The 23,183-nt window shown below is 36.7% G+C and overlaps 2 protein-coding genes across 7 annotated transcripts in view; one reads left to right on the forward strand and one right to left on the reverse strand.

Annotated features, from left to right (window-relative positions):
* Nucleotides 1-334: 334 nt before the first annotated feature.
* Nucleotides 335-14,365, reverse strand: LOC308231777 (UPF0462 protein C4orf33). The gene is given in 9 exon segments (XM_080637515.1): nucleotides 335-8,508; nucleotides 9,103-9,190; nucleotides 9,427-9,706; nucleotides 9,708-9,720; nucleotides 11,370-11,569; nucleotides 11,680-11,689; nucleotides 11,691-11,726; nucleotides 11,917-11,977; nucleotides 13,738-14,365. Coding segments are annotated over 7 exon segments (594 nt in total). The 5' UTR covers nucleotides 13,925-14,365; the 3' UTR covers nucleotides 335-8,508; nucleotides 9,103-9,190; nucleotides 9,427-9,619.
* Nucleotides 14,366-18,103: 3,738 nt separating this feature from the next.
* The window catches only part of SCLT1 (sodium channel and clathrin linker 1), a 32,769-nt gene continuing 27,689 nt past the window's right edge, over nucleotides 18,104-23,183 (forward strand). For 4 of the 6 annotated variants that reach the window (XM_080614139.1, XM_080614141.1, XM_080614142.1 and 1 more), the window contains exons 1-8: nucleotides 18,104-18,236; nucleotides 18,429-18,508; nucleotides 18,685-18,743; nucleotides 19,457-19,509; nucleotides 20,400-20,469; nucleotides 21,534-21,589; nucleotides 21,954-22,086; nucleotides 22,492-22,614. In XM_080614139.1, coding sequence (XP_080470265.1) covers nucleotides 18,699-18,743; nucleotides 19,457-19,509; nucleotides 20,400-20,469; nucleotides 21,534-21,589; nucleotides 21,954-22,086; nucleotides 22,492-22,614 — 480 coding nt within the window. In that variant the 5' untranslated portion in view covers nucleotides 18,104-18,236; nucleotides 18,429-18,508; nucleotides 18,685-18,698. The remainder of the gene's footprint in view (nucleotides 18,237-18,428; nucleotides 18,509-18,684; nucleotides 18,744-19,456; nucleotides 19,510-20,399; nucleotides 20,470-21,533; nucleotides 21,590-21,953; nucleotides 22,087-22,491; nucleotides 22,615-23,183) is intronic. The other 2 variants (XM_080614144.1, XM_080614140.1) reach the window with 2 other exon arrangements.

The following is a 23,183-nucleotide window of genomic DNA, read 5'->3' on the forward strand; positions in this document are numbered from 1 at the left end:
TTGATGACAATGCATTTGGCAAATGCATTTGACATCTTAGGAGTTTCAAAAAAACTCCTAAGATGTCAAATGCAAGCTCATAAACCTTACTGAAAGCTGACAATGTATGTGTAAGCAAACAGCTAACCTTTTCACCACAAAAAATAAAAACTAAACATATCCCTAGTGTTTCCATTTATGAGAAACAGCTGACTGACAGCTCAATCAGAGTCTGACAGCAATTACAAGCTCCTTAACTGTCACTTTTCTAGTAAGACCTAAGAATCTTAAGTGATTTATAATGCAGACAGAAGGGTTTAGGGAACATGGAACACAAATTCAACGGCAACTAGGCTTCACAAAACAGCTTGTAATTAGTATGTTCTAATTAGATGCTGAAAGACACACAACCATCCACAATTAATTCTATTCCAGACATGGCTTAGGGAACATCACAACTAAGTTAGAAAAGACTGCAAGTGCCAAAAAATGTGAAAGCAATGCTAGGAAGCTCCCATTAGGTGGCCTACTGAAAAACAGAAAACCCCTCTTGTACAATACCCTGAATTTATTTTAAACAATCCAGTTCTTATGACCATAATTCGTTACATTACAGCTCCTGAGAAAACTAAACTATTTGTAGTCCTAATAAACTAGCCATTAACTTGTACCTATAAATGCCTGCTTTTAGGAGCAGTATATTTAATAGTTTGAAAGAATCATTATGATTTTCAATTAGGACTTTTTTTTTTTCCATTAAATCATCTTTCCATGAGTGAACACAAACACAGAAAACAAAACACCAAAGATGTTTCATGAAATTTAAACAGACCAGACAATTCCTCTGACTAAAATCTAATTTTTAAGTGCTGTAATGGCTAAACCAATGCTTTGAACTGTAAATGTTGATACACAAGGGAATCAAAAAGGAGAGAGCTGCACAAATCTTTGGACCAAGTTCTGCTTTAAGGAGGTTACTCTGGTCTTGCTAATGGATTTCAGCAGAAAAAAAAACCCATTCATTGTTGAAAAGTACAGAGGGCTTTCAGAATACGTTTAAGAATCATGGAGGGGGAAGGCGTTAATAACCAAAGAGGGAAATTCCATGTATCACATTACAGTGAACACAAAATTGGGTGAATACAGTCAATGCTTGTTATGTAATCTATGCAATGGTCCCCATTTTAACAGATATATTATACATCTTATAAGCAATGCTATCATCATTTTAAGAACTTCAGGCATTTTAGGCTCAGGAGGATGAAAATAAAGACTTGGCACTGTGATACTAACACATGCAGAATGTGATTACTTTTCCCTGTATGGTGTACTATGCCTGCTAATTAATCTGGAGAGCCTTACCCGAGCATCAAATCCACAGATTAACTAAGATGGAAAGCAGTCAATTTATTTCTCTATTAAAACTAACTAAGCAGGTGCAAAAATAACAAGGAAAAAAAAAAAGAAAAAAAAATATTTCCATTTCTCATTAGCTCAGATACTCTTTTCCAATCCTGAATGTTGAAGTCTTGACACCTCAGAGAAGCAACATTTGGAAACTGACTCATGCCTGAAGGAACTTTTAGTATACAAAAAATTCCCTTTCCTACAAAGGAACTAAGTGCCTTGCACTTGCCAACACTTTAAGCTATAGTAGTTATTCCTAGAGTAAGAACAGGAAATACAGAAAGCTTACCTTTATTCTAGTACACTCCCAACCTCCTATTACCTTCAGCTGAAGGGGTTTCTTTAACCTGATTTTATATACTTAAAAACCTCCACTTTATCCTTCTTCCTAGTACCTTTTCCAGACTCCCACCAAGTCCACAGAAAATTCTCAAACACAGTGGCAATACAACGTTATTAAAAGTACCTTTCTCTACTCTGACCATGGCACACACTAGCTTTGAATGATGGTACATCCAAGACAACCCCTATCCAGCTTCTTTTTACAATTTTATCCATCCAAACTCTATATAGCAATTTGCAGCCCTCTACCACATCTTCAAACTTCCTCTTCCAGGCTGAAGACAGCCCTAGTCTAGCAAGTAGATGCTCATAGAGGAGCATTCCCCATCATATAACTTGTCACTAGGAGTCATAATGACCACTCAAACTTTGAATGAGTTAAAGCGTTGCAATTCTATCTGCCAACAGTGCATTCCCACTCCCAGCAGAATGTTCAGAAAACGTTCACCTGCCAAGCTGAAAAAGTTCTTTTGAAGTTCTTGAAAGTTGTTTCAGAGGGATTACAAAAGACTCCTCGTGACAACAGTATGGACATCTCACCCAGTCTCAAGATTTCATTCTAGAAGTCATAAGAATTTAAGGAGGTACAAGCTCACATTTTTGTCTTCTGAAATTAACTACCTTTCTCTGAAACAGCTAAGTACATTGCTGAAATTAAAAAAAGGTTGGAAGTAGAAACTAGCATAAAAGGTTACAGACCACCCTATTAACATTTACAAAAGTAATATGCAATTTTAAAACAAGAAAATTATTTAAAGTGCCAGGCACAATTAAATATAAATACCATAACTTGTGGAAGACATAAAGCACTGAGAAAAAGTGCCAGTTTCCAAAATGTTTAATTTGCTGATGGAAGCAAACTCAGCAGTAAGAACGGAATCAATTACACTGCTTAGAATTAGAGATGAATAATTTTGTGACAGCTACTACTAGCAACAAGCTATAAACTTCACTGACTGCAGTGACTTACTTCAACAGAATGAACTCATGAAATGAAAGACAAGATTAAATCAGAAAAAAAAAAAAAATATATATATGGAGGGAAGTTCAGTATTTTAAGAAGATGACATCTGAAAATCGCTTTCTCCCCTGCCCTCCCCTCCACTGCCCAGCAATCTGTTGCATATTTGAAGAAAGCCACTGAACTAGTCTAGCTAGGTTGGTTTGAATACAGCAGTGAAGCCACAGCAATCTAGATTTTATTTCAGTGCATAGCTTAACACAATTTAGTTCAGGTTTACCACACATGTAACAATACTTTTGTATTTACACATAAACTACGTAGCTATCTGAGGATATTTACATATACTCCATGGTAGTCTACTATTTCTGAAAATGAATCATGAACATATTTTGGTACGTTCATAGCTAGTGCAGATACAAACACTGCCTCCTGAACCATCACTTTAAACCCCCCACAGACCCTGTAGCTAAGGCTTTTGCTTGGTTTAAACCAGATTAAAGAAAACAAGCAGTGCCAAGCAGTATGCTTGGCTAGATCTAGCTTCTAAAATTGAATTCTCCTGATAATACTGTTACTAATTTCAACAAATAGACAAGTAGATGGAAAAAGGCATAATTACGATACACTTTATGTTAACTGTTGCAGTGATCTCACTGGGACCATTTGTACGAGCCTGTGTATAGCTGTTTATACAACCAGTATAAATAAGGGTTCTATAATCAGGCTTAAAGCACTTGCCAGTACTTTTGCTGCTCAGAGACACTGTAGTAAACTGAAGCACTCACTGAAAGCAAAAGGAAGCAATCACCAATAAAGTAAATGCAGGTTAACTATCAAACTTGAATAGCATTACTATAAATGTACCAAAATTAAATGCAATGAAGTCCACTTCAGAGCTGGCTCTAGCAGCGTGAAAGAATACTGTTACATTTTATGTGCAGCAAACTATGCACTGTGCTGTTCATATTTTGAAAATATGTTACATGGTCAGAATCCAAAATAAAACAAACATTCTGTTTTGTGGCTTTTAGAGGCAGAAAACATCTCAGCCTGGGAAAATGAAACAGTAAGCAACACAGTACTTATTCACCAGTACTGTATCATATTGCTGGGCAGTACAAATATTAACTGACTTGCATTTCTAACAAGTTAACTAGAACAGATAATACAGTAGCTATGCCAGTCATAGCTAACAAAACACATAATCCAGCATAAAGTTAGATCTTACTGGCTCTAACATCTAATATGGCATATTGGAGAAAAATATTAAAATATTTAAAAGTATACAAAGATATCAGCAAAATTTCACTCCTTTTCACAGTTTTTGCATAAAAAAAACCCACTGTGCAGTGTCATTTCATGCAGTGTTAGATTTTTATCACCTACCATGATAAACCTGACAGCCTAAGTTGCTCCATTGTGCATTTAAGACACAAATCACTTGTGCCAGGAAGACACTATACCACTCAAGTTATCTTTAAATAAAACTTTTCAGTTATATTTTTGTATTGAAGAACAGCAATTTTCTTTCCCTCTTAAGCTACAGTTTTCACACTGTTTCACATTCTTCTCTAATCCTCATTCCAAAGTGTTCACATCAGTTGAGCCTCATCCTGGAGGGGTGCACCATCTCTTACAAACCAGGCTAAATTTAAATAAAGGAAAAAAAAAAAAAAAAACCAAAATAAAAAAACAAAACAAAACAAACAAACCACCCCACACCAAAAAATCCTTCAGAATTAATACAGCCTTTTTTGAAAGTTTGCATATCATAACACTTTTATATTATAGACTGACACCTCACGGAATTTATCTTCTGCTAATTTTGTCTCAAAATTACAGAAATACTACTGTAGGAAAAGAAAACTTAGAACTATATCTACACAGCTTGGCATAGTGTTTCTTTTAATAAAGGCGTCTCAAAAAAAATTAAGCCATCATCAGCTTCACTGAAACACCTTTTTCTAAAATCAAGCATATAGTAAGAAGGAATGGATCTGGTGAAGGATAACTAGGCTGATAGCACCAAGGCACAGTTTTGATAACCTTCTTCTTCCACCTAGTGGCAAGAAGCTTAAAAAACAAGGTCTTTGGAAGTACAGTCACAAGGTGTTTTCAAACACCAACTCTGTAAGATTCGCCGATATTATAAGGACTGGGAATAGAATTGTGTTTCTGTAGAATTTTGGTGTTCATGTTTAATTTCACAAGCAATAAACATACTAGCGTAAGAAGCTGAAAAAAAAAGCACAAGATAAAATTGTTTCAACAATTCTAAGTTCTCTTCATAGGTATACTTTCCTTTCATGAAGCTCAGGTTTGGCTTTCTTTATTTGATTATGCACACACACACATTCAGGTTATTCAGCCTGATCATCTTGTAGGTAAAAGGCTGCAACCATCCAAAGCTGCATTCGGCCTCAACTGCTCAAGTATTTACTAAGAAGAATGGCAGGGAGGGAGAGAGGGGGGAAAATGACATCAAAGCTGCTCAGTATTTCATTAAATTTAGTAAATCAAATACAACAATAGTGTGAACTAAGACAGGTAATTCTATTGCTCTATGGACAGAGGGATGGTTGTAGCAGAACATAAGAACTAATTAAACGTTTCTGCAAACCACTTTTGAGCACTATGTAACAGCAATATATTCATTATCTCAACAGGAATTAAGTAACGGAAGTATTTTCAAGCTTGTATTCTGCTTCTCCTTAGTCACAACAGAACAGAAATAGGAAATTTATTAAACCAAAACTGTATTTTCAGAGGCAATGACAAGTTGACATTATGTTCTTGTTTTAAACTAACTCTGGCATTAAACCTGGGGAAACTCCATCCATTATCCTTTATGTGGAATCTTCTTCTGAAAAAAGACAAGAACAGGGGAATTATTCCCTCAAGTTTCAAAAAAAATTAAAAATTAAAAAAAAAAAAAAAAAAAATTGCATCCATACACTGTCTCGTAAGCTTCTTACCTCAAGACAACACTAGGACACAGGTCTATGAAATCTAAGCTGTGACAGCACCTTATATGCCTCCAGCTGTTCACATTCACAGATTTTGCAAGAAACCACTATCTTTTGGGGCTGTATGTTCCCCCAATTCAGCTGAAATCGGCTAATGGACATAAAAATTGTTGTAGCAGTGGGAGAAAGGTGATGACAAGACTGCCAGAAAGGCAGGAAGGTAGTGATAAGCCAACAGCCTCACTTCCTTAGGAATTCTGGCTAAATACAGTAAAATAATTAAAAATTGACACAACATTGATTTTTCACATCTGAAAATGTCACACTTACCGTTATCTACAGCCTGGAGAAAAAAATACTGTGCACTCCCAGTAAGTATTCTCCCATTTCCTAAGTAATAAAATTCCTCCTGCATCTTTGACTTAATACATCACATGATACAACCAGTATAACACCAAATATTATCCACAGGAAATATTTGAGACAGGTTGATTTTTTTTTTTTTTTTTTTTTTTAAGAGAGCAATGGATAAGAAGTGCCTACAGAGTTGAAGTGTTTAAATCCATTACAAAATGAAATGGATTTGTGGATAGACTGCCTGCTTTCTATCATGCAGCCCTGCATTTTATCAAATTTGTATCCCACATAAAGGGTATCTAGTGGGACAATTTAGCAAATTTATCTGTATTATTCTTGATACATGTTTGACATACAAAACCAGCACAATACTGAATGCCTACATATGTACGCATGTATATACACACATACATTAGCTAGACTGGATTGAATGATGTTCCTTCTATACCGAGATTAATAATTAATGAACACATACTTAGATGGAACTCATGCAGAACAGTCTGTTCTGTCTTTTCCTCATGCCAAAAAGAAGAAATTCAGGAAAGGCAGGCTACAACTGGACTCCACAGCGTAAAACAAGGTCCAGTTTAAAGCAGATCAGAGCAAGAAAACCATCAACTAGCTAGTCATCTCAACGAACACTGATACCCATCCATACAAAGTCCTAGGAGCTTTGAGTGATGCTGGCAAGCATTGTGATATTCATTGACGAGCAATGAATTCACTACTATGTGCTGAAACACCATGCTTCCATCTAACCTGTGACTCATGTAGAGACTGTCTCCTACAGTAACTTTCTATCAAGGAATTCCTTCAACTTAAAACTTCAGAAACAAGTCAGTGTATAAATTCCAGCTCTGCACTCCATGAACGTATATGGAAACCTTCTGATGAAAGCCAGCACTTACAGTTCAGGTTGTTAAGGCTTAAAATCATACAAGTGACTCCAACAAGTGGAGTACCATGTGCCTTGAATAAAGTCTATATGATAATTCCCATTTTCAGAAGCATCCAACATTAAATTTTGTACTGCAGAGACAATTATTTTGCTTTAAAATACTTATTTAGGGAAAGTAATCTACTACCCTCAAAGTTTACAACTTGCAGCCAAAGTCAAATCTGAAGTAGTCAGTTTGAAGTGGGAATGAATATGAGATCAAGGCTCTGAATAAATGATTTGATTTACTGTCCTTTATGTACAAAACATTATTCATCATGTGAAAAACATCTTTGTGGAAAAAAAAAAAAAAAAAGGAGTAAACTCATTTTGACCCTTTGTATACACTTTTTTTAACAAACCGTTGAAAACAAAGACTAAAAGTTTGACAACCGGTTTGTTTTGGGGTTTTTTTGCTTTTAACCAAAATTTCAAAAGCATCTTTGAGATGTTGGTGTCTAGAAGATGGTTTTAATAAATATTTTTGGATTATTCAGTATTTCAGACTGATGGCAGCCTTTAGAAGATTGTAGGTAGAAAAGAAGCCAAACAATTGAATGTACAATACTTATAATTTTCAACAGATGGCACTTTATATCAAGAAATCTATAGTGTCTAATTAAGAGAGAGCAAAAACAATTAGATGCACGAGTGCACTGACATGCCAAAGTCTGCATCCAAAAAAGCCCAATATCCTTAAATTTGAAAGTATACCTCTATAAAACTGAAAGTACAAATAAGGAATCTAAAGCCAAACAAAAACTCTGAAGGAACATTCTCAGATATTAATCACACAGAGATGTTTTTCATGAAGGCAAGTATATTCCCATTTTCTCAGACAAAAAATAAAAGGTAGACTTAAATTTAGAGATGACACAAACATGACTATAGCTATTACTGTATACAAGCTCATAATAGAACAGAGAATCCTTTTAGTAATATTACTTGGAGAGTGCAGTCTTGTGCAGAATTTCACAGGTGTTTTGATATTTAAAGCTACATGGATTTTTAGAACCACTTATGAGTTAACGTTAAAAAAAAAAAAAAAAAAAAAATGCACTCTTCTTGGACATACCAAAAGGACCAACAGCAATGGGCAGACATTGCAACATGGGAAATGGTTATTAGGCAAGTTTTCATAACAGAGTAAGTATTGAAACAGGCTACACAGAGCATCTGAAGCTCCATTTTTTGGAGTTATTCAAAACTCAACAAGCCCCCGAGTGATCTCATCTATCTTCAACAATAGCCCTGCTTTGAGTGGGATATCAGACTGCAAGAACATCAGTCCCTTCTAGGAAGCTATAGGATTTTAAATTGTTCAGAAGAAATTGCAACACAAGAGGATGCGACCCAACACCACATCCTCAGGGTGTAATTTCTGAAAAATACTCCCTCAGTTATAACTGAGCTGTATTCTCCCAGAGTCCCAAAACAAACCTCACAAAACTAGAGAACATGACCTTTTAGCCTGTGATGACGACATTTCAACAAGATGTAGGAAGTCCTCTCTCTAGTAGGGGACTGAGGACCATGTCTTGGTCTGACTCCTCATTCTGAAATAAACCAAACAAGATAGATTTTAAAATCACCTATTTTTCAGATGTAAGATCTGGTTAGTGGGCAAGCTTCCCACTTCCTAAGTTAATTTATATAGGATCAAGTTAGCAGCCACAGTCAAGAATCATGTACCATGCTAGACAAAAAAAATGACATTATCACTTGTAAATTGTGAGAATTTACAATTAGATGTTGCCATCTAACAGTATTCACTACTGTTAAAAATATTCATGCCTGTACATAGAAAAAGTAAGCATTTAAAATTAGAGTATTTCTAACATCAGTTGGCATGCATACAGAATTCGCCTATGTCTGAGCTGAATCCTTAAGGTGATGTGACACCATCTTGGAACAAATGAGCTTTTGTAGGTACATCAAAAGGTTTTTAAACATTATTTGTCCCAGAAATTTTTCCTGGAGTATATAAAATCTTTTGTAGATCTACTGTCCATACCTAAATATCACTAGAAATTCCACATTGAATTTGAAGAAGAGAAGTCTGATAGTAAACTAACACAGATTAAGTTCCCTTTCAATACCGTGCAAGGAAAAACTTGTAGAGGAAGGTGTAAGACAGGGTAGTGCAATACCTCCATAGCACTTTGCAATGCAAGTACTGGGCCACAAATGCCATGATAGCAATATTCTTTTCTGTTCCAAGAGGAGGTATTCTTCCTCCTGATTGCAATCAAAAAAAAAAAAAATAATTTAGACATGTAAGACTCATTCAACAGAATGACAAACAAACAAGAAAATACAGCAGAAATGGACTAACTGCAAGAAACTGAAGGATTCCAAGGCAGATATTGGCCCTCTCAGGCTAGAGCTCTCTCAAAACCACAGCTGTAATTTTAGCACTTCATTTTAGCACTTCTCCCCTTCATTGGTAGGAGCACATATGAAAAACTCCATACCTACATGAACTGAAGCACAGCTGTTGCATAGTATGTACATTCAGATACTTTGCAGTTGATTTTAAGACTGATCAATGATTTTGATGTCAAGAAATGCCTTAGGAATCTGATATTTACAGACTGCTCAGAATGAAGTTGCTTCCATACAGCTTCATCCAACCTTAATGCCATAAAATATTATGCCTCAATCCATTTAATTATTGAGAGATTTCCAAATATCTGATTCAGGCTGCTTCCAATCTTCTCCCATTAGTCCTTTCAGGTTCAAATCTTCAAAAAAATTCCAGGCAATGACTGCAAAGAAAAGCAAAATAAAAAAAGCTGTAATTCTTGTAGTATGTGTCTTAGTAAGATACAATATCCTCCACAGGTTTAACTCATCTCTATTTTCAGGTTTTCCTGGACAGAAACGTAACCAGCATTTCATGTGTTCATTTTCCAAAACTTAAGTTTATAAATAAAACACACTACCATGTTTCTGAAAATCTCATCCCAGAAAAACACAGGGCAAAATTCTCAGCTACAAACAAGCATTACACAGCATAAAGTGAAGTTAAAGCGCTCACCTTTTAAATTCCCTTAGTTCATATTGCCTGGAACTGCAGTCAGAGCAAGTGCACAGTAATATCCTGCTTTATGACTCACCTGCACTCCAATAGAATAAAAATCTACAACTCCTGACCATTTGAAAAGTGGTATCACAGGGATATTCCTTCCTTACAGAAAAAGAGGAAGTCTGGATAAGGAAGCTAGAGAACATTTTTTCCTCTAAAAGTTTTATTTTCTTTTAAGCATTATGGATCAGTTCTTGCTAAAACTTTCTCCTTTAAGCTATCACACAGAAACAATAGAATGAAGACACTGAAGCCAATTGCTAATTAATACTTAATCAACTGACAAAAAGTAGACGAGTAGACGGAACATCCGACACTAAACTCACCATTTTAAAAGGTAAATGGAATTCTCTTATTTGGAAGAGATTTCTAAAAGTAAAGACAAACTAAGAGCAATGAAAGTAGCAAGGAGTAACCTCTTCACATAATTGCATCTTCTATCAATGTCTGAAAAGTTAAGGGTTTTTTTGAAAGGGGTGCTATAGAAAGAATAGGAAAATATTACAGCCAGTTTACCACAGAAAAATAAATAGTATTTATTTCTTACGAAACACTAAGAAAGGGAATTTATTAGCAACAGCTTAAAATTTTTAAAATAAACAGTTGCAGAAGCAAAATTTATCTTAAATAAAGACAAAAAGGGCAAGTTATCTAAAATTTACCTTACCTGGCTGCCAATGTATGTTAAGTAACAAGTTTGCATAAGAACTATAATATACCCACTAAAGCTCATTTATACAAAATACCCAGAAGTACCAGCTCTTATCAAACCATCTCAGCCTTACAGTTGAAGAAAATAAATCAGCCTAAAGCACAGTTTAAAAATCAAGATATCCTAGTTTTTCTATTGATACTGGATATCCTTTTATTATACTTTTCAATTTAGTCTGCCTTTTAAAATTTTTCCCCAATATGGAGCCATCTGTAGAGGTAAGGTTGTTTAGAACAGTAGGGGAGAAGCAAAAGAAGCAAAAGAGGTCTCCTGGAAGTGTATCTGGTAAAATGAACATTAAATCACATTTCAGGAGGTGCGGAGGAAAGGAAAAAGCAGAACAAGCTTTCTATGATTTAATTGAGAAAGGTGATAAAACAGATGCCCACAGTGTTGAATGCATCATTTCCTATGCATCTAAGGGATGATAATACAGAAATCAAGAACTTATTACAGCTATCTGCCACAGTGCTTTATAGAAAGCACAGTGCCAATGGATCCGTGGCTAAGCAGTATAATTAAAATAATAGCAGCACTCAAAGAAAGCCAGATTAGCTTTCTTTGAGTATTCCAGAAATAGTGTAAATATATTACAGAAAAGCTAATTTTATGCTTACAAATCTGGTTTCTGTCCTTCCTGTAGTTCATACTGAGGTACCGGATAAAGTGCTTCATATTTGCTTTCTTCTCCTGAGCCATGAATTGCAAATGTATTGAACCTGTTAATGCATGGTGGAAAATAATTCTGAGGAAGATGAACTTTACCCTCCCATTTGGTTTTCATTCTGGTCACCTCAAACTCTAAAGAAAGTTCTTCCTGTTAAAGACAGGAAAAATAAACAGAGATAATGCCATCTTCTAATCGGGCAACAGGTACCTAAACGTAACTAGGTTTTCTGTACATTATGAATGTACTTGACCACTTACTTTCCATACTCAGGCCAGAAAGCAGCAGCAACACGTGCTGTCTATGGCTGTCAAAAAAATCAGAGCACCGTTTTCTTCAAATTATGCCAGTTGCACAATTATTAGTGCACTGTTCTGCCACAAATACGTACACTCCCCATACTGGAACAATTTGCAGTCTTCCTCATACACATACCTTACAAGCATTAGAACTCAAAATGCAAATAACATATGTAAGTTTCAGAGTGCTGTACTTATGGACAAACTTCAACTTCTAAATATTGTCCAGTTCTGTCATTCAGGAAAAATGCTTCTACAACTAAAAAAAACCCAAAAAACAAAAAACACCAAAACACACTGACAGTATTTTACATTAACTATTTTGTAACACCCTGAGACTTTCATTATCCCCCTAAAACAATTCTAGTTTCATGATTTTCGGCCTGTATCATGCCAGATCTTGACTAGCTGTGTACATGCTACTGACAGCTTCCTAACTATTTGAAATGCTGAGCCATAACTGTAACTTCAAGAGTTTTTATTTCTAATGCTTATCATCATAAAGTGGTTTAAAAAGCACTGTAGTAATCTATTTACTTTACCACTTTCAACTTTCAAAACACTCATCTCGATGTTGCAGAAAAATATGGCCTACTAACTATATTAGCTCTCCATAAAAATAAGAAAAGCATCACCACACAGCTATTTCATCCAGTATGCTTGCTGTGAACAAAGCTGACCAAGATAGACTGATCCTAATCAATAATATGGCAGGCACAGGCACTCCAGGAAGGGTACTTAAGTGCAGAAGTCTTGTGTTTGCTGGTAGCCTGAGGATTAAAAAAAAAAAAAAAAAAAAAAAAAAAAAAGAGAAATAGTTAAGAAAGCACTGAGACAAGTGATTACTGTTCCAGGCGTACCGGAAAGCCATGTTGAACCACCTTTCAGGAACACAAAGGAGAATTATAATGGTGTTTCTCAACATCAATGACATTATTAGAAAGCTTCAGTTAGAATTATGATTATTTTGTTTTTACATAAGCCTACTTAGTATAATCATATCAGAGAGGTGCTAACACTCTTTCAGTAGGGCTTTAATCAGAATAGTTCAATAATTAGGAAGTAGAGAACAGCCAGAAACAAATTTTTGCATTATTCAAAGCAGGTGAAAGTGACAGAATTGACAGGAAGCAACAAAGAAAACAGCATTACTATAAGAATATTCCCCATTCCATTTGGGAACAGTCTTGAATCATATTTTATAAGTTGCTATCTCTTTGTTTCATACTCCCCCAGTCCTCAAATAAGACTGTGGAAAACCAATTAAAATAGACATAGATTCTCTACTTCTTAAAGCAAAAGCAGAACCCATCTTTAGGATTTCACTTCTACTTACCAATTGCAACTGCATTTATATATACATATACTCCACAAAATTATTTTGATATTCAAATATGTTAAGCCCCTGTTATTCCACAAATTATATCAGTAACTCAGAAACTAACTTCGATTGCCTACATTAGGCACTTGACTAAGCACTCTTCCTTGACTAGGGAGAGTCAGCCTCATCATTCTTGAAATCAATCCAGCTCATTGGACTTCATTTCTTCCCAGTCACTGACTGACATAACATATTTGCTTCTTTTCCCAGTCATTTGTATTGTTGCACTACTATAAAACAACCACTCACCATATGGCCAGCAGTGCTAGTGATGAAAATCATTTCATTGCCTAAAAAAAGAGTGTTGCTGTTTATACAGTTTGGGGTAGTTTTCAGCTGAATATAGCATGAGGCTTGTAGTTACTTAAGGAGCTGTTTAAGGATAAGGCAGTGATTGCAAGTAAACTCTTTCCTGGACTCTTCTGGATACAACAGAATAGTAAGTTTTTACTTTACATTTCAGTACAAGCAGTACTGTGACCAAAGAAACTGAACTAGATGTCATACACTCACAACCATTAGATCAGTTAAAAAAAAATAACCATCACAGACTCTTAAATAAAGACCATCCATATTAACTACAGAGGAATATCACTGTCTACACAAATTAGATACAACTGCAGAACAGTTATGCTTACCCTCATAGTCCCACAGTCTACTAAAAGGTTTCCCTGGCTCTCCAAGTGGCGCTGGAGGGTCATTAAAGAAGGGAGCACTAACTTCCATTAGCAGTCCCACATTGTCTGACTTCAGCCAAATTGTTGCTGGCCCACGGCTCACAGGTAAACCATTCCATGTGTGTTTAATTGTAAATTCCATCTTCATACACTACATAAATGAGAAAGGAAAGTTCTGTCAATGATAATCTTTGATTCCATTTCAGCACCAACTTCACTGTTTGCTTGTCCAGGAAAAAAAAAAAAGCACACTTTTGTACAAAGTCAATCACCAAATCATGTTTTTATATATTAAAAGAACTGAAATAGTTTAACTTTTCAAAGCAACTAAATAAGCAGTTACATGAATGCTTTTCATAGGTTTTTATACTTGCATGGTAACAAATCACCCCGACTCTTACCAAAGGTAATTTCAAGTATGTACCTAAATAAACACCTTCCAAAGCCATAAAAAATATCTATCAAGAAAACACAGACTCCACTACAGGACCTTAGATGATTTGGTGTCATGAGAAAAACAGATTGAGAAAGGCCTTTCACGAATGAGATACAAGCAAATGAAACAGTTAGCTAAAGCTTTCCTTCACAGTCACTGCAAACCACCCAAACTAAAGGATTTCAAGCCAAAGTGCAAGCTCATATTGTTAAGCACATTGAATGCTTGCAGAGGAGCAAGAGCAGAGAATACTGCACTCCAACAGCTGTTGCCACTTTGAAATATACAAACCTTATGAATAGTCTTAATCTATTTAATAAACAAAAGAACCAGTAGAGCCCAGTTTCCAAACAATTTTAAAGCCCCTGAAGCCTTACTCCTCCCCTCTTTAGTATTATGAGTTCATTCCATATTGATGGTTATTTTTTCATCCCTTACACATCTAGCCATACAGGAAGTGAACTGGCAGTACATAGCCCAGCAGAGAATTATAAAGTTCTGTGACCAGAAAGATGCTAGCTCAGTACTTACGCTGTAACCACAATGGGAAACACTAAATTGGATCATTTAATCTCTGCTTCACTACCTACTTCCTTGGGACTCACAGAAAGGTAAGTGTAGCTTATCACATTTTGCAAGTATTGTCAACATGTCTAGCACATGAGACAGAACGTAACTACATGCATCACACTTCTCTATATGCCATAGCTTTGCTCTTATGACTGCAAATTAACTGTCTCATACACTCTGCTACAGACATACCAGCCAGCTTCTCTTCACTGATGGGTCATCCTGAAAAGCACCAGATCTCCCCTCTTTCTAGCTATTTTACTGACCTAAGCCCAATGACATAAGTAGATACACTCACAATAATAAATGACTGTGATAATGATGTGACCAAAGAAGACTGACAGATTAGAGAAAGTTTGAAACAATAGGTTTAATCATTAGATACCTTAGGAAGTCCAGTAAAAAAGGAAAGTCAAATACTGGAATAGCACTTTGACAAGGCTGCATTTAAATAAACTGAAAACTAATTAAATTCTTATATCACCATTTTAACTGCATAAGCCAGACAAGCATCAGATGTGCTTTATGCAAGAGACCTGGAATAGCCCTAGAAACTATGAAACACTTTACCATCATTAATGTTTGCTCCAACTCAAGTGGCAGGTGAGTTTCTGGAAGCTAGACTGCACAACCTGAGAGAAAACAGCCATTGTACAAAGCACGGGAAGACACTTTACAGCATCCTAACAGCATTCTTAAGCCAGTAGAAAAGGGCTCACAGTCCAGTATTAATACTAAATCAAACAGGAAAAGCTAAATCACCACAGTTTAAAACAAAAACAGATAATTAGTTAGGTATTCCAAGCAAATACAGTGACAGCTTTCTGCAATAATTACAATGTATATCACCAATTAAAAGAGCAATATGTTAAAAAACAAGTCCCTTTCACAACACAAACAGCTGCTGAAACATACCCAATAGGCTACTTCGCCTTAAAATGATTTAGAAAATGTTAGTCCACAGAAAATGTAGGCAAGAGCTGTGCTTTTAGTGTTTTTAAGCTACAAACACTGAGCAGCATAAGCATGAACTCTCCAGAGATGGTAAGGCCCTTCCTAGTGTTTTCTGAATGAACAGAATTCCTGTAAATTGAATACATGTGCCTTATGCACTCACCATGGAAAGAAACAAAACAGAATTTCATAAGGAGGATTACTTCCTGAAAATAATAAAGTTTAAGACAAGATGGGTGCATGTAAACAAATTCATGAAGTGTTATGAACCCATTCTATATTACATTATGAAATTAACATGCACTTAGAAGTGAACATTCCCTTCTATCATTCAGTTTCAATTTGTGCTAATATATTTAACTATTGGCTTTCACTGGTCAAGGCAAATGCCTGAAACACCTATTTGAAAGGACTACCAGATTTTAGTAGCTTTTTAATAAAAGTAGGCTAGAAAGATCTTAAAATAGAAAGCGCCCTGGGTTCTGCAACACCAGTCATTTTTCTCCTTCTTAGTAGCTGGTGCAGTGCTGTGTTTTTGACTTTCGGCCTGGGAACAGCACTGATAACACCAATGTTTTTAGTTGCTGCTCAGTAATGTTTATTCTGACTAACGACTTTCTGAGTCTCATGCTCTGCCAGGGAGGAGGGGAAGCCGGGAGGAAGCAGGGACAGGACACCTGACCCAAACTAACCAAAGAGGTATTCCATACCACAGCACGTCATGCCCAGTATATAAACTGGGGGCAGTTACCCAGAAGGGTCACATCACTGCTTGGGTTGGGCAGGGTACTGGTTGGCAGGTGGTGAGCGGTTGTATTCTCTTCCCTTGTTATTTCCCTTATCATTATTATTGGTGGAAGCAGTAGTGGTTTTGTACTATACCTTAGTTACTGGACTGTTCTTATCTCAACTCGTGGGAGTTACATTCTTTCAATTCTCCTCCCCATCCCTCTGGAAGCCAGGGGGAAGAAAGGGGGCAGGAGTGAACAAGCGGCTACATGGTTCTGAGTTACTGGCTGAGCTTAAACCACGAGAAGTACATGACTAGCTATCGTTCCTGAAGTAACGTGAAGCTTGCCTTTGGGCATAAGATTCGAAAGGTTGTCTCTGGAAAAGTCACGACATAGCAAGTTTAATAGGGGAAAAAAAAAAAAAAAAAAAAAAAAAAAGACAAAAAAAAGACAATGAAATAATGTAAGTTGCTAAACTATTTTAGACACTACTGTAACTGCAGTGCCTAAAATGAAGACAAGACACAAGATGCATCACACATATACATCCCTATTTGTACCTGTACGATAGATGACTTTTTTTTGGTTAAAAAAAACCCTAACTCCTGCAGGGACAATTCACAGTATGCCTAAATGAATATACTGAAGATTTAGCCTGCTGCCGTAAACCCCTATTACTCTTGAATAGAAGAGCATGGAATCTAAAACAATCAAAAAAAAAAAAATCAAACAAATACTATGGGAAACTGCAAAACATTCATTAGCATCTGTTGCTCAATTTACAGGACAGAAGATGTAAAATTTTCCACATTAATAGCCTTTAGTGCAACTTTTATTACATTGCACAGACTTAGATAAGCTGGTTACTAGCATGCTTTTTAATTATAATAAAAACAGCAATACATAGAAATAGTGTAAAAGCAAATTAAAACAACGAGGGGCAACCCTCCGTTACTTTTAACATCACACCTCTACCAGTTGCTAATACGCTATAAAGACATGCAAACGCTCAGTAGCTTTACAGCAAGTACTTTCTCAGCCACTTTGTAGTCATACTGCATGGCCTCAAGCTACACAGTGCCCAGAACACCTAGCTGGTATGCTCAGACCTCAGCAAGCAAGGAAAAATCTGCTGTTCGCCGCTGCCACTACTTCATAGCTCTCCCTACCGAACGGATTTACGTCTTCCATTCCAGATCCCAACCACACTAGTAAGAAGGAAAAGAACAAGTAGGAAGTAATTACCCTAGTGTTTTTCTTAATTCCTCCAAGATAACAGGGGGAAAGTCAGAAACCGAGTAGAGACAGTAGCTTTTAGCGTATTTAAGACTTCGCTTTTAGACACAGGCATGAGCTCCCATAGGGCTTCAAGGTGTCTTCGGTCTCGGAGCGCCCTTCTTCAACGCCAAGTCCCTCAGATGCGTTCACCAAGGCACTTCTTACACACGCAGACACCCACCCCCCTCCTTCCCCCCTCCGCCACTTCGCCCTCCTCCAGCTGCCGCCACAGTGCTCCAGCGCGCATGCGTGGGTGCGCGCGCACACAGCTACCCCCCCCTCCGCCGCGAGTGATTGCTGATCGCGGCTGGAGCGGCCGCGGAGAGCGGAGTTCGAGGGGGCTCGGCCTTTAGGCGAGCTGTGAGCGCGGCTCGAGGCGGGGTTAACAACTGCTGAGGCGTGCGCGGGCCGTTAGTGCCGGTTGGTGCCCAGAGTCGTTTTCCTCTCAGACGGCGGTACTGGCGCCGTTGCTGCTCCGGGCTGAGGGGAAGGTGTGTGGAGGCTCTCCTAGGTGCAGCTGTGGCTTTATTTAACGCGAGAAGGGGGAACTGGTGGGTGAGGGAAGTGTGTCTTCGCTGTCTGGAAGTTATTGATTCCGTCTTCTTAATGGTTCTGGTCTTCTTTATCCGCCGGTGAGCTGAACGGCCGAAATTACTGGTGTTTCTCCGGGTTTTTTCGAGCAGGCTTTCTTCGAGCTAGTTGAGCAGGGGTGAAGTTTCCCACGGGAAACGTGGCTACTGAGCTCAACAGTGGGGAGAGTCAGGTGAGATCTCTGCCAGCGGTCAGCATCTCGGGCTGCCCACCCGCTCCTGACACTTGGCGTGTCGGGACACATTGTGTGCCTTCAAAGCACTACGCTGTTAAACATTTTTGGCTGACAGGTTTATGTAGATAATGTCCTATGTTATAGCTCTTATTCTCAAACTTGATATCTTTCAGATCAAAGGCTAAGTATGCTACATGAAATAGATGAGATTTTGAGAGCTACTGCTGACCAGGTACGTGAACTTGGGGAAGGAAGTAGTAAGATATTTTTTTTCATAATGAAGTTTTGCAACAGACATCTTTCTATACATAGACCACAGCCTGCTTCAGAGTGGCTGGCCTTGCATTGGGTCCGTCCTACAACTCTAGAGCTGCTTGTTGTTCTTCCAAGCATAAATAATAGAATAAAACTATCATAACAGTGAAATTCTGGTGTATTTAATGCATTTTTAAAAGTTTGTCATATGCAGGAGAACATATCCTTGAGAGAACACATGATTTCTCCTTTAGTAGACACTCACTCTTACAGACTTAATGTTTTTTTCTAAGAGATTGGTCTCTTGTTAAGAGAACTTTTTATGCTGGGTACAATCAACCTGTCTGAAGGTCTGAATAGAAGCTAGCTTATGAGTCTTTGCTGATGCTGAGGTGCATGGAAATGAACTTAGCACTTACACAAACCTCTGATTGCTCTTTGAAGAGTGAGATGATTCCTCCTCAGATCCAGTTGTGCTTTATATCAGAGCATCTCCAGGAAACAAAGAAAAAGTTGATTTTTTTCAAATTGGGCCACTTAAGTATTTTTGAGCATAAACCTGAAAGTGATCATGTGGGATATTGTGTATTAGTACAGTACAGACAAAACAACAGCTTTGGGGTCCATATAAAAATTTAAAACTACATGCAATCATGTGCGATTATTAACATGTAAAGTATACTATTACAGAAAAATGCCCTTGGTGGTGGTGTCATGTCAGGATCCAGGATGATGGACGAAAGGTAACTGATTGCAAGTGATAAGTGGGAATACTACGAAGTACTTAAAGAAATCATCACACGCTTTTAAAAATTTAACCAGGTGAACCTGGTCTTATGTGAATATATTCACAGCTCTGAACTCGTCTGTAGATCTGTAAAAGTGTTCCTGTAGTAGTTGCTTTTAGATACTGTTCTGTTAATTCAGTGAACTAAATATATGACTTTTCTTCTGCAATCTGTAAAATAAAGGATGAGATATGAATGGGGGAATTCTCTAGTCTAAATTGTAAGATGATAAATAGAAGTGCAGCTAGGACTGTACTGATCTAGGTAACAGCTGTCTGTTGAGGTCGGGTGGCTGTTTTTAAAAGTGCTTATTTGACAGTCTTCAACTAGACTTTGCCTATTAGTAAATCGTTTAATAATTATTGTCATTCCTGTTATAAAAATAGCCTATCCTTTCTTGTTAGCTTTTAAGGTATTATCCCTTTAGACTAATACAAAATTTTCAGGTAATTACTGTCAATTAAAAAAAAAATGCTAGGAAGACAAAAAAGATATTAGTGGAACTACCTTATTTTACATTGTCTTACAGGCTGCTTTACTGTTGTATGTGAAAGCAGTAGCAGTCTACTTTTCCATCATTTGGGATTCTATGTATGAAATATGGATGCTGTCTTAATGCTCATTTATAATGTCACATGTTCTAAGTTCTGTTATAGAGGAAATATGCTGTTGATGATCATACTTTAAAAATAGTAAGTGTATTTGTTCATTTGATTCTGGTGAATGTCCAGCTTAGGTATAAAGAAAAATGACTGTTCTTTAGATTAAGAATTCTTTAAAACTAGTTAATTATCAGAGCAATGTTTCAGTATTTACGAAACTTAGCATGTTTTTCAACTTTTTAGCTTGTCAGCTCTGATGAAGGAGTATAATGAACAATTGGAAGAAATGAGGAAACAGCAGCAGCTTTATTGGGTATGGATGTTCCTAACATTTCAGACTGTAAATTCTTAGTATTTTATAGTATTGATGTCTAGGCTATTAGTTTTTGTCAGTAAAGGAAAGTCTGCCTCCGCCACACTTCACAAACTTGCTGGATTACAGTCTGCTTAAAATGGATGAATGGAGAGCTTTCAATTAAAAGGTTGGGAGATCGTCCAAATTGCACAGATTACTGTTTGGAGAAGTTTTGTAAAATAAAACATACATGGTTTATGTCTCTACATGTTCGGATGTGGTTGCAGGTATTTTCCCAGGTGACATTCAGGTGAGGCAACTGTTTCTCTCTTACCTTACAGGTCTGATTTTGGCTGTGCAGTCCAGCTCAGTCCTGCAAATGTAGATGCACCCAGCCTTCTTCATTCTTAATAATTTTTTAGATTCTAATAATTCTTTAAATGTTGATTATCATGGAGACTCTGATGGAGGGGGACTGTCCACCTTTCAGCCACAGAAAAAATAAACTTTTTAATGCTTCATATGATCACTGAAAAGCAAAGTAATGATACGTTTAATATTTAAAACCTGTGGCAACCAGAAAGCAGTTTTTACTTGTGATCTACATGCAGAAGAGATCCTCCAGTTTTGATTTAATGCACTGAATTTGTTTAATTTGTCTATCATAAGTATTATGCAAACACAGTCTTGAAGCTTGCCTGATTTCAGAAGGCAATAGAAGCACTATGTTTTTGTTGCACTAGTTAACAAAACAGTCCGTTTGGCTCGTGTAACTGAAGTTTGTCCTCAGTTAATTTTTAAACTGTTTTCTCAAATATTTACTGCATGAAAGATGAGAGTTATCCACTGTATCTCTAAAAGAGCTTGAGTTAATAAAGAATCAATCTGTAAGAGCCATAAGAACTCCTAAAGGTAAGTTTAATGCTCATAATAGCTTCTGAATGCTTTAGATATAACACGACCTGGAATATACAGGACTTGGCAGCTCTTAAATTTAAGTAGCATCCTGAGAATTTCCTTAAAGAATTAACAAAGTTTGTGTCACCTGAATGAGTGCTTACTCTTGCATGTTTTTATGTTAGGTACAAATGAGAGAGATGAGACAAAAGCTTGAACAGGTCACTCGGGAAAATGAAAGGTAAATAACTGCACTTCTGCTTTTCTTGATTTCTAAACCTTGAAAAGCTTTTTCTCTAGGACCTTGAAGTCTTTTGAACCTACGTAACAGTTGAAGATTTCATACAAGCTCAGTGGCTCAATGTTTGTGCCTTTAAGTGCTTACTATAGATTACAGCACCATGTTTAGGAGATTTAACTATGTATCTAAAAGAACTAGATTAAACTATTTCAAACTGTCCATTGTGTTTGTAGAACATAAAAATAGATTTAAATATGACTTAGAAGTAAACAGTAGGTACAGATTGAAGGTATAATGTACTTCAGTTGTTAAAAATATCCTTGTTAAAGAAATACTTTGCTGAACTTAGTTATTTGAATTTCAGGCTGCATGCAGAGTTGAAAGAGGCTATTGAGAAGCAACTGGACGCCTTTCCTTTCGTGTCTCTAGGAACTGATATTCTTGCAGATGAATATATAGTGGAAAACCTTCAAGAGCAACTAAAACTGGAAACTCAGGTGTGTGAGATAAAGCAGTACAAATGTTTTACTTTTTTGTTGTGACTTGGCAGTGATTTATTTATTGGTTCAGAATTAAGTTGTTCAGAGTTCCTTGACACTCTTTTGAGGCATTCTGACGTTCTGTAGCTAAATAAACAAGTGTTTGTACTATCAGCTGAGACCTGAAGGAACTTCTTTCCTAGATTAATGTAAGGTTTTTTAGAATTAATTTGTGTCTGTGGTTTTTACATAGTTGACTTCAACTGGAAGTCAACCAGACCAGGAAATTAATGAAATACTTTGTTCAATTCAAATTTTTGTAGTAGAATAAAAATAGAGGTTAAGACCTCTCTTTAGAGAATGATAGATGAAGGTAAATGTGCTATAATTAAATATTTCATACAAGCTATTGTTCTGTAACAGGCAAAGGAGCAAGCAGTAGAGCTTTGGCAGACTGTAGTACAGGAGCATGATCAACTCCAGCAGAAGTACCAGGAATACCTGACTGAAACAAGGATTCACATGATTGAAATGCAAAAGCATAAAGTAATTTTAATTTGTTTTTGTTAATTTTGGAATCTTTCTATACTGTAGAGGTGATGGGGGTGTGTGTGGTCAAACTGAAGGAGGGAGGTGCCTACCAGTACTGTTAGTTATTTTCCATAATAGTTACCTAAAGGTGCGTGGTTAGATGCGGTCACTGATTCATCAGCTAGATGCACTGTTATGACTGGAAAATTCTTTATTTCAAATATACGGGCAGGAACTTGCAGAGGACATGGAGTCTTACTGTGTATATATGTATATGTGCACAAGATTGTCATGTGCATATAAATGTGGTTTTTATTGCAGGGTTGGAAATCATGGTTTTTTTGCCGTTTTTAATTAAGGGGTGTGTCTGCTACTGTATTTAGCAAAAATACTTATAATAGCATCATAGTCTATGTGACACTTTAAAGGCACTGCTTATACTTTCATATTTTGGAAATAAGTATGTATGAGTATTGGAAGGAGGCAATTTATAACTGAGTGAAACTTGGATACATCTTTCAGTAGCATGTCTTAATTATCCAAGTTACTACGTCAACACATAAAAGCAATCTAATTAAAATCTA

This window comes from Psittacula echo (assembly GCF_963264785.1).
Source record: "Psittacula echo genome assembly, chromosome: 1".
NCBI classification, from domain to species: Eukaryota; Metazoa; Chordata; class Aves; order Psittaciformes; family Psittacidae; genus Psittacula; species Psittacula echo.